Here is a 12050-nt window from a genome sequence, read left to right on the forward strand (position 1 = left end):
CATCACAGTGTATTGGTTCAGCAAACACTAAGACCAGCCCAGATTCAAGGAGTGGGCGAAATTAGTCCCCATCTCTCCATGGAAGGAGTGCAAAACAATTTACAGACTTATATACATATTTTTTTCTTTAAGAGAGGGAGAGAGAGGGGGTGGGGAGGAGGAGAGGGAGGGAGGGAGAGAGAGAGAGAGAGAGAGAGAATCTTAAGCAGGCTCCATGCCCAGCACAGAGCCCGATGCAGGGTTCCATCTCACAACCCTGAGATCATGACCTGAGCGAAAATCAAGAGTCAGACACTTAACAGACTGAGCTACCCAGGTACCCCAAAAGGTGCATTTGGTACCTGAACAGGGACTCGAATCAGCCATCTTTAATCCACTATGCAGAAGTATAAAGTGCAGGGGACTCTTTGACAACAACATTAAAGAAGAAAGAAGATAGCAATATTTCCCTTCATAGGTCAAGGTAAGATTTTGTTTGTTTTTTAAGGCAAGATAATTTGAGCAAAACATGGCTAAGGAAAAAGAACCAGAGAAGGGAGTAAAGAAGAGAGAAAACATCTGCTGCAGCAAGGTTCTAAGGCAGCCATATTCTTGCTCTGTGGATGCAAACTGTTTTCTGTTATCCCTGAGTGTTGGTAAAATTATGTGAAACTTCACAGTCTGTGTTCAGTTTTGCTGTGGGGAATGAAGGAAAAGGTTGGTTCCACTTCTGGCCTAGAGGAGTAGGGGGAGCAATGCCTCCTGAAGCCAGGCCACGGCTTCATGTAAGCCACCTCCATCTGACAGGGTCCTTGCCAGATGGTAGGGCCATGTCTTCCATTTCCCTACCTCATCCTATACAGCCCTTGTAGAACACTGTAGCCAAAACCACCAGCAAACCAGAATGCCAGTGGTAGGGCCTAGGCCAAACAATACATTTCACAAAGGAATAGGAAGGATGTGTGGGTGGAGATCTGGGGGTGAGGCTGGGGTGCTGCTAAGCTTCACCAGTCTTGAAGTGACTGTACAGTAAGGTAGGTCAGGACCTGGGCATGAGTGTGGGGTATATCCTAGAATTAGAATTCTGTGTTCTAAGGTAAAGCTGAAAGTCTCCACAGGTATATGAGTCTTTGTTTCCCAGGGACTGCAGGGTGCTCAAACTCTGAGGTAACTGCCACAGGAATATTCCTCACCACACAAGGCTTGTGTCAGACAATGTTCTGGTTATCTATCGCTGAGTAACAAACCTCTTGAAAACTTAAGAGGCTTAAACCAGCAGCCAATTTATCATTTCTCAGGATTTTGGAAAAGGCACAGTAGGAAAGACTTACCTCTATTTTAGGAAACGAGGAACAGCTCAGATAGCTGGGACAACCTAGATGGCTTCTCCCCTCAATGACGGGTCCCTCAGCTGGAATAGGTTCATCAGGTTCATGTGCCTGGGACCTCAGTTCTTGGTGATAACTGGGTCCTTACTTTTCCTCCAAGTAGTCTCAGGGCCTTTCCCTCTCCAGGTGGTCTCTGTGTGCCATCTTTCTACAGCAAGGTGGAAGAAGGGGAGCAGCTCAGGATTATCAAGAGCTCGAAATCAAGGTTCCAGGTATTCTCAAAGCTCATCTCTGAAATTGGCAGTCACTTCTGCCACATTCTTCCATTGGAGAAATCGAGTCACAGGTCCAGTCCAGGTTCCAGGGTCGATGACCACATAAGGTTATACCGTGAGGAGGCAAGTTTCAGTGGGGCTACCAAAGTAACACTACCTAAAAAGAACGGCTCTAGGAGCAGATGTGGGTGGGCTGAGGGTGCTCCAATTCCTAATTTTATGCTGGCTTCTCTTCAGAGATGTTTGAGATCAAATAGTGGGGAGTAAGGTAACCCCAAACTTCCTCTACATTATTAAAGGTGGGGGATCTGGTCGGCCACTGGATCAGCCTGAATCAAGAAAGGCCGGGCTGGGGGCGCCTGGGTGGCTCAGTTGGTTAAGCGACTGCCTTCGGCTCAGGTCATGATCCTGGAGTCCCGGGATTGAGTCCCACATCGAGCTCCCTGCTCAGCAGGGAGTCTGCTTCTCCCTCTGACCCTCCTCCCTCTCATGCTCTCTGTCTCTCATTCTCTCTGTCTCAAATAAATAAATAAAATCTTTAAAAAAAAAAAAAAAAAGAAAGGCCGGGCTGTGTGTGTCTTTCTATTAGGCATTTATTGCGCATAGCCTAGGCACTGGGTTTTTAACACACGTGTTACTTCGTTATCCCTCCTTTACAGAGGAGAAAGCGGAGGCTGGAACACAGCACTCTTTTCTACAGTTCCGCACACCACGGTACACACCACGACGAAGCCTCCTAGGCCCTTTCTGCCCCGCAGGTAGAGTCGGGGCAGAGCGGTGACGCCGGGGTCTCCGGGAGGGCAGTGCTCAACACGGCCAGCTTGCCCAGCGGAGCGAACGGGTTCCAGGCAGCCAACGGGAAGAGGATGCTAACTTGTCACCGCCGGGCCGCGGGCCGCGCAAAAAACTGGAGCGCTAATGCGCCTTGCACCCGAGGCAGGCGGGGTCCCATCAACCCACAGACCCAGGACCTGACACCCGCCTCCAGAGCCGCCCGTGCTGCTGGAGGGACCGCGCGCGCCGCGCACCGCCCACGCACGCACACGTCGCCCCGCCTGTCGCGCAGCTCTGGCCCCGCCCTCAGGATTGACCGCCTGAGCCACCGTCCGCACAGCCCCGCCCCGCACGGCCAGGCAAAGCGGAGCCGGCCGTGCGGTGTGTGTGTATGTGTTCGCGGGGCGCCGTCTCAGCCCCGGGAAGATGGTGGCGGCGGCGGCGGTGGCGGCGGCCACTCAGGCGAGGCTGAGGAGGAGGACGGCGGCGACGACAGCGCCTGCGGGCAGGAACGGCGGGCAGCGCCGGGACTGGGACGCGACCGGGGCTGGGAGGCCGGGGCTGGGGGCCGGGCTGCGCCTCTCGCGGCGGCGGCTCCTGCCGCTGCTGCTGCTGCTCGCGCCGCCGCTGCTGCTGCCCTGGGCGGCCGAGGCCGCGGCGGCGGCGGCGGCGGTGTCGGGCTCAGCCGCAGCCGAGGCCAAGGAATGTGACCGACCCTGTGTCAACGGCGGCCGCTGCAACCCTGGCACCGGCCAGTGCGTCTGCCCCGCTGGCTGGGTGGGCGAGCAATGCCAGCACTGCGGGGGCCGCTTCAGGTGAGTGGGGGGTGATGTTGGAGGGTCGGGCCCAGAGGGAGGCTGAGGCTGTGGGCAGCACGAGATGGTTCCAGGCCGGAGGCAGGTGCCGGACAGAAAGTGGGGAGGATAGGGCCGCCCGACGGTGATTGAGGACCATTTGCTTCCGAGGAGATGATCGTCTCTGGCCTAGGGTCTTCCTGAACTGAAAGATGAAAAGATTCGAGGCAAGGGTGGAGGCACCCCAGAGAGGTTTGGGTGCGGCGGGTACAGGAGAAGAAAGCTCGGGTCCCAAAGAGTATCAAAGCCAGTCCCTGAAACTGGGCCTCTTTTGGATAAACGAGGTGTACAAGAAAAGACGAGCTAGTCTTACTTAAACACTTCCTTTTAACATCTCCTTGTTCCCTAGGGCCTGATGAGTTCCCGGACTCGTTGGAGATGTAGGGTACTCCGAAGAAACAGGGCCCTGGAAGTGATTTGTTGGCTGAAGATAGAAGGGAAAGGTTAGATTAGGATTGTGAGATATCAGAGATAGAAGAATCAGTGGTTGTTGGCTAGAGGAAAGTGAGGGAACTAGCCTTTTGAAGCTCACCAGAGGCGGCTGATTGAAACAGGGTGGAGAGGGCATAGAAGGAGGTTCCTGTTTGCCCTGATTTCTGGAGAACATGGAGTTCTGAGTTGGCCTGGTTTGGGACAGTACCTCCTGGAGAAATCATTAATTCATTAATTAATAGTCCTCTATTATTTGCTTCAGTTGTGGAAGAATTTCCAGGTATTACACATGAACAAGTAGATTAGCCAGACTTTGGGCTAGTCCATATGGAGTTTGGAATACAGCAAGAGAAAGATAGGTACACGAATGACCCTAGTCATAAGGACTACAGAGTCATTCATGCCTTTGGCAGATCTTACTGAACATTTTTGATGTTAGCTGTGGAGGAGTGGGCAAATACCCAGACCCAGACAGACTGGGCCCCTCCTCTCAGGGATCTTACATTCTAGGGGGGAGGGGGGTAGGCAGTTAATAAGTAAATAAGCACATAAGTAAAGAAATAAATGAACAAGATAATTTCAGATAACAGTGCTGTCAAGAAAAGAAAACAGGACGGCCTGATAGAGAATTATAACCAGTGAGTAACTTTAGGAGAAACCTCTCATTTGAAGTGACATTGATCTGACCTGAATGGGGCACAATGGAGAACCTGTGGGAATTCAGGGAGGGAGGTTGTGACTAGCTGGGGGAATGCAAGGAAGACTTCGAGGAGAAAGTGACATTGGATTTGAGCATTTGAAGCAACTAGGATTTGGAACTATGTAGCTGGGGAAAAAAATTCCAGATGGGAAGAAAATTGTAAACAAAATTGTGGAGACCAGAAAGTAAAGTATTGCTGGTACGAGGGTATATGGAAGAGAAGAGAGTTGTGAGAGGGAGGTTTGGAATGGTAGAATTTAGACTCAATGTCAGTTCTTCAGGGGAACTCAGAGAACATTGAGGAGCTGAGCACTTACTTTATTGTTATGGAGAAACCAAGTGATTTCATGATCAGTGTGTAGTGCATCTTGGGTTGTAACTTACTTCGGGTGTTCTGGTTTATGAATTACATTAGTCAACACATATTAGGGCTGCCCTGGGGTACATTGTAAGATACAAGTGGCAAACAAGACCGACACAGTCCTGCTCTTGTGGAGCTTACATTCTAGCTTGGGAATAAGAAATTTAATCATCAACTTATTAGTATTTTGCTTGAGGCTATGGAGGCAAAGGAGAGGGCAAGGAGAGGACTTGACTTAGTTTGGAATGTTAAGGCTAGTGGCTGAGTGACTTTTGAGTTGAGATCTGAGAAGTAGGATAGCACTACCTACATGAGGGGTGGGGTGCTAAGGGACCAGCATGTACAGAGGCTTGGGGATAAGGGGGATCATGGCAAGCTGAAGAGAAGGCCAGATAGCTGAAGCAGAGAGCAAATGGGAGCATGGCAAAACTGGAGAGATAGGCAGGGGCCAGGCCATGTGAAGCCCTGTAGGTTGGGTTGAGAGTTTTGACCTTTAGCTCTTGAGCAGTGGAATGGCACAGTTAATTCACATTTTCATGACATTACAGGCTTTTAGATGGGAGCCAGAGCAGGAATGGCCTTGAAGGTAATAAGGCCAGAGTATTTTGAATTTGAGGTGCTTCTAAAAGCAAGTAAATGGACGGTTGTGTCAGATGAGAACCCTTTAAGTTCTGAGAATCTGGAATGCCATGGAAGGCAGTGGGGGCCCACAGGGTGTGGAGGGACATGCATAGCAAGATCAGTCTGTCTGTACTGGTCAGAGCAGGTGGACTCATTGTAAGCATGAGAGGTTGTGGGCAACTGGGTCAGGACGGCAGTAATGAGAACCTAGGATAGGCTGTGGGAATGGAGGCAGGGTGGGTGCTAGGTGGTATTGCAGAGGTAAAAGACAGGTCTTGCTTTGAAACTGGTTTGTTCTTGGGAAGGGAGGGGGATGGTGAGGGAAAGAAAACTAGATCCTATCTTGGGTGACTGAGAGGATATAATACCTTACCGGACACAGGAGGAACAGTTTTCTACATGCTGAGATTAGGTGCTCTCAGGGTATCCACTTGGCAGGACAGGTATAAGTGTTGGAGTCGTCCGGGTATAGAGGGACATAGCCAGGGAGAAAGAGCAGGTCTCTCTCTTATCCAGAGGATCGGAGAAGAGCCACTTGTTATGGGGAATAAGCAGTCCTGACACTGGTTGTCTCAGATGGTGTCACACATGAGTGAAGGGGCTCCCCTGGTTGTCGTGGATGCTCCATTGGAGCAGGTTCAAGCTGGTGGCAGTGCTCTTTCCTGGGCAAAAAGTTAAGACTTTGGTCCTGATAATTCCAATATATTTTGTGGGCTTCTGGAATTTGTATTTTTAAAAATGAAAGGAAGAGGAACTTAATGTCTCTGGCCTTTTAAAAAAAACTTACGTTAAATTGTTAATGGAAGGATTATTTTAGGGGAAGACTGAAATGTTGGTTTTGATTATAGTGGTACGTATCTTGATTTAACTCACAGACCTCTTTGTTATTAAATGAAGAGACATTCAAATGAATACCTTTCTGGTATGGAATGGCATCAAGGCAGTGTTTTTAAATCTTTTTAGTTCCATAAATCCTGTGTTATAATTGTTGTTAGAAGGTCTTTTCTTTTCTTTTTTTTTTTTTAAAGATTTTATTTATTTATTTATTGGAGAGCGAGCGAGAGAGAAACAGCATGAGAGAGGAGAGGGTCAGAGGGAGAAGCAGGCTCCCTGCCGAGCCGGGAGCCCGATGTGGGACTCGATCCCAGGACCCTGGGATCATGACCTGAGCCGAAGGCAGTCGCTTAACCAACTGAGCCACCCAGGCGCCCAGAAGGTCTTTTCTAGTAATTGAAAGGAGTGTAGGATAATAAGAGGATTAGATCTCCCCAAAGTTACCACCGAATGCATGCCAGGGATCTGGTCAAACATTTTCATATACATCATGTCATTTAATTTTCTGGAGAACTCTGAGGGTGTTCTATAAAATTTATATTAGTGTATGGTTGCAGTTAGAAAATCACTTAATTTTTTTCCAAATGAAAGATACTACAGAAATGATTATTACAGAGGAGTATATTATTGATGTCAGTTTAGTAAAAATAACTATGGAATCTTTGGTGGACAATTTATTTTCTTTTTTCTTTTTTTTTTTTTTTAATTCCATTTATTTATTTGAGAGAGAGAGGGAGAGGGAGAAGCGGACTCCGGCTGAGCAGAGAGCCGGATGTGGGACTTGATCCCAGGACCCCAGGATCATGACCTGAGCCGAAGGCAGATACTTAACCGACTGAGCCACCCAGGCACCGTGGTGGACAATTTCTAAAGCAGTGCCAGTTTCATTCATTTTTATGTTACTGTTCATAATTCAGTGATCATTCTTTTCTTCTTGTGACACCACCGTGGAGGTTTTTCTTCAGATGATAAATACATCCCATCAAGTTAGAAATAAAGATATTAAGTCCATTTATGAAATTAATCTGCATTTAATTCTTCTACGTTCCTGCTATCATCAGAAGTTTGGGGAGGATAGACTAGAGTAGCCTAGTGAATGGGAGCCTTATAAGTACGCAGGATGTTAAGAACTTACCTTCTCTAGAATAAGGAAAGAAGTAGGCATTTATTAAGCATCTGTTTTGTTCCTGGCATATGGAATAATGGTGGTAGTAGTAGTCCCAACACTAGCTGCCACCAGCATTTCTCCCGTTTTTTCCTAGGTGTTGTGTCAAGTGCCTTTTAGAAATTACTCCTTTTAATCCTTAAAGTCAAGTTATTCCCATTTCACAGGTGGGTGAATTGAAGCTTGGAGATACTGAGTAACTTGCACCATCTCATACAACCTGTGGAAAACTGGACTGGGATTTGAATTCAGGCCTTGTTAATTCCCACTCTCTTGCTTTCCAGTGTACCATTTGGCCTCTCGTTTTCTCTGAGTCCAGTCACCATTTATGAACATTCTTTGGAAGGGCTGCCTAGTGCCAATGAGAAACAGATTAAGAAACAAAGGAGGAAGAATAGATTTATTATAACACTAAAGCCAGCATTAAAAAAAAAAGAAAAAACAAAACCTTAACTCACTCAAACCTGTTTGGCTACCGGTCAAGGACATAAATACCTATAACTAGTGAAATGAAAATTCTGGAAAATAAAATTTGAAAAAAGAAAAAGGTAAAAAAAAATTTTGGAGAGGTTTATAGTAGTATTAACCTAAAGCCCTAAATTTATGTTCATGAATCAAATTGTCTGTTTTCCCCAGTAGAATATAAGCTCCACGAGGGCAGGGATTTCTATCAGTTTTGCTTGTTCTATTCCCAGAGCCTAGAACAGTGCCTAGGGCATGGTGTGCAATAAATAATCTGTTGGATGAAGGAATGAAAAAAGTCATCTTTACCCATATAACTGCCATATCTGTCTTTTGTCCTCATAAATCTCATGAACTTCATCATCTACTGTTCGCTGGACATCATTTTGGGGATTTTTTACTGTCACCGCATAGTAAGCCATCTGAGACAAACTTTTATCCTCCTCGAAAAGAATAGTCTTTCCCTCTATGCTCCCTTATATCAGTAGTAAATCCTACGTGGATAACCAAAGGTCAGAACATAGGGGTAATCCTTTGCTCTTTCTGTTTATTCTTTCTTCTCTTAAGTCTTAAAATTGTCTTCCTTTCCACTCTTGCTGCTGCCATCCTAGAGCATCTGGCCCTTCACCTCCTTGCTGAGCTGCCTCTCTTGTGCCCTGACTGGTCTCTTGCATCTCCAGAGTCCATTCTACACTTAGTCATAGAAATCCCCTGGAAACACATGCCACTGTCTTGCTGAGAAACCTTTTTATTCCCCTACTCCTCTTATTACCTGTAAAGTGACCCTCAACAGAAGGCTCCCACTGCCCCATACACATTCCTTTCTCCCTACCCAAATTTTTCTACTTTGTAGTTTTTCTCCATATTTGCTAAATTTAACACCTTTCCTCCTCCCTGCCCCCATATTCTTTCTTTTCTACTTATCTAGATTCTACCTCAAGGCCCATCTTCAGTTCTCTATAATCTGTAATAGCCAATCCTCTGAAATCATACCCATTATCTTTTTTTTTGAGATGAGTCATCAGCCTGTTCAATTCATAGATAGCTTTTGGGTGATTATTATGTGTTAGGTACCATGGACTGCCTTGAGGATATGAAGGTGGGTAAGAATCAGGCCTTGCTTTCCCATTGGAGAGCTCATAATTCCGAAGGGAAGACAGCTATGTGCACAGACAATTAGAATTTAATAATAAAAATGCAAGCAATATGTGGTGCTGGACTAGGATATGGTGGAGAGACTAACTCTTTTGAGGGCTATGGTGGAAGGCATCACAAAGAAGAGACCATTTGGGCAGATTTGAGGTTTAGTGTGAATAGACCATCTGGGAGAGATGGGCATTCCAGAAGGAGAAAAGAGAGTGTCCAAAGGCAAAGAATTACGGGCTATCATGCTTACTTAAGTGTATTAGTTTCCTAGGTTTATTGTAACAAAGTACCACAAACTGTAGTCTAAACCAACAGAAATTTAATCTCTTACGGTTCTGGAGGTCACAAGCCTGAAATAAAGTGTCAGCAGGGCCATGTTCTCTCTGAAAGCTCTAAGGGAGAATCTGTTCCGTGTCTTTCTCTCAGCTGCTGGAATTGCCAGCAACCCTTAGCATTCCTTGGCTTGTACATGCATGACTTTCGTCTCTGCCTCCATCACTTCAAACTCACGCGGTACTCTCCCCGTGTGTCTCTTCTGCTGTGAGGACGCCAGTCATGTTGGACGTATGAGTATGACTTCTTCTTAGTTTGATCATCTGCAAAGACTGTTTCCAAATAAGGTCACATTTCCAGGTACTCAGGGCTAGGACTTCAACATAGCTTTTTGTGGGACACAGTTCAACCCACAGCACTTAGAGAACTGAATATAGATGGATGTTGTTGGAGTATAACTTGTGAGGAATGTGTTGGAAAGGTGTGAGACTGGGAGGTGATAAGGGTCTTTCCTCTTCCTTTCTCATCACCCTCCAACCTCAGGATGCATCCTTGACCTGGGCTAAGCCATCAGGGCATTCCAGCCTCTGGTTATAATGATTGTTTTGAGGTAGGCATGTGATCTAAGCTGACTCAGTCAAAGTGAATCTCGGGACTTGCTGGATGCCTCTCTCCTCTGGATGTTTATGAAGGAGATGCTTTGTCGTCTTCTGCTTTGTGTGCTAAGGATATAAAACCGAGAATTGTTATAGGTAGCATTGTTGTTGTGATAGGAGCCCACCTGTGGTCAGAATAACTTCTAGAAGTGGGAGGATGTCAGATAAATGGAACTGGAGACCTGATGACTTTTCTGGATCTCTGGATCAAACATTACCTGAAGCTGTACCTTTCAGTTTTGTAAGATGCTGCAGTCCATGTTTCTCTTAAGCCAGTTACAGTTGGATATCCTGTTCCTTACAATGTAGAACAATTCCTAACATGCAGAGGAACATAGGCCTGAATCATGAAAAGTCTTCATAATCTGTACTGGGAGTTTGAGCCGTATTCTCTTAGAATTGATAACATGGTCTAAATTCCTCACATTTTTCTGCAGAGTCTCTTAGTTTTCCAATGTTGATGGACACATCTGAACCCTAAGTTACCACAGGCAATAGTTTTAGCTTGTTTCTTTGATACTGCATAACTCAGATGACCAGCTTCCCCCTGAGAATGAGGCTCTTCTCACTACCCTGTACCTCAGCTCTATTTAGCCAGTTTCCCATTTGAGGGCTCATTAATTTGTATTTGTAAATTGTATTACAGTTTCTGTCAAGGTTGTTTTAGTGACAGACACCCAACTCAGACAAGCTTAAGAGAAAAAAGACAGGAGAGATTTATTGGTTCATGTGACAGAAAAGTCTGGGGGATATTGTTGGCTCTGTCTGTGGCTGGATCCAGGGCACCACTTGGTCTCTCTCCCTCCATCTCTTAGCTTTGATCTGTACTCCGCTGGCCTCATTCTCAGGCAGGTTGTCTTCAGATGGTGTCTCCAGAAGTAAAATCAAACTGGCTTAGCATCCTCCACTGGAAAAGAATGACCCTTTCTTAGAAGCTTGTTGCAAGTAAGGAATGCTGAGAATCTCACTCGTCCCTTGTCCTTTACTGAAGCAATCTCTGTGTTTGGGTCATGGGAATGTCCTGATTCATCAGACCTGATCTGAGTACCTGCTGTGGAGCTGGAATGTGAGGTCCAGTTCCATTAGATGGAATAAGTGGCATGGACTGAGAAAGGGGGAGCAGGAAAAGAGAAAGGAACACACACATACTGTTCCAGAAAAGTGGGGCCCATGCTGGGCAGGTAAAAACAGTGACACCCCTGCATAGTCCTAGAACCTGCCATTTGGTGAATACTCAATAAGTGTTGGTGATAAAAATTGGGAATGCTCTGGAAAATACTGTATCAAGTAATGAAATGCCAGTCCCCTGGTTTACCAGGAATTCACTCAGTCATTACTAGGGGTTGTGAGGGTCCCACTATGTGGAATGCATTATGCTGGCTCTTTGAGATTACTGCGGTGAGGACTGTGTGATACTGAGTTTCAGTCTAGCAGTAGGGTCAAGTCACTGAATGGCAGTAATTTGTCCCCTGATTTTTCAGTGAGGGGAATAGAATTATGGGAGGAATCAACAAAACACATGCGTATATGGTATGAAATTATGTTATATTGGATAAAAACTTAACTATGTAAAATGTTACACAATAAACTTTTTTGCTGATTCCTAGAAGATAGAGTTTACTTATTTGAAAAGGTAAAAATATCTTTACTATAGTAAAAAGAAAAATTGAGCCTGATGTCTTAATATAATTGCACAAGGTATATGTTTGAAAGCAGATATCTGACATTTAAGCTTTACCTCTGTGAAAGTTTCCCAAGGTAGGCTTTTTATTTACTACAGTGTAGAGGATGGTTAAATATATAGGAGAAAAACAGAATACGTATGATCAAAACAGTTTTTTCTAAATATGATGAACTGACTTAATAAATTTATAGGTTATGTTTATCTTGAGTATTAAACACAGAAGTAGATATCTGGTACTGTGGTTGAACAGAAATCATACTGGTTTTTCTCTTCAACACAATCTGGTTTTTAAAACTGAAATGAAACTACTGTTGTACTTTCCAGAGTATTTATGTTGGGAAATTTATCAGCTGCTAGTCTGTGTTTCTCACTTACACTTTTTTTTTTTTTTAAAGATTTTATTTATTTATTTGAGACAGAGAGAATGAGAGAGAGAGCACATGAGAGGGGGGAGGGTCAGAGGCAGAAGCAGGCTCCCTGCCGAGCAGGGAGCCCGATGCGGGACT

At 45.6% G+C, this 12050-nt stretch overlaps 1 protein-coding gene across 6 annotated transcripts in view; it reads left to right on the forward strand.

Annotated features, from left to right (window-relative positions):
• The first annotated feature begins 2695 nt into the window (after positions 1–2695).
• Positions 2696–12050, forward strand: part of ATRN (attractin) — a 147291-nt gene continuing 137936 nt past the window's right edge. For 4 of the 6 annotated variants that reach the window (XR_014149144.1, XM_081833129.1, XM_081833131.1 and 1 more), the window contains exon 1: positions 2697–3171. Coding sequence is in view for 5 of the 6 variants with exons in the window: in XM_081833129.1 (XP_081689255.1) it covers positions 2783–3171 (389 nt within the window). In the remaining variant the exon portion in view is untranslated. Of the gene's footprint in view, positions 3172–12050 lie in introns of all 6 variants that reach the window. The other 2 variants (XM_081833132.1, XM_081833128.1) reach the window with 1 other exon arrangement.

This window comes from Leptonychotes weddellii, chromosome 10 (genome assembly GCF_054177405.1).
Source record: "Leptonychotes weddellii isolate Sample4059 chromosome 10, ASM5417740v2, whole genome shotgun sequence".
Taxonomy (NCBI): domain Eukaryota; kingdom Metazoa; phylum Chordata; class Mammalia; order Carnivora; family Phocidae; genus Leptonychotes; species Leptonychotes weddellii.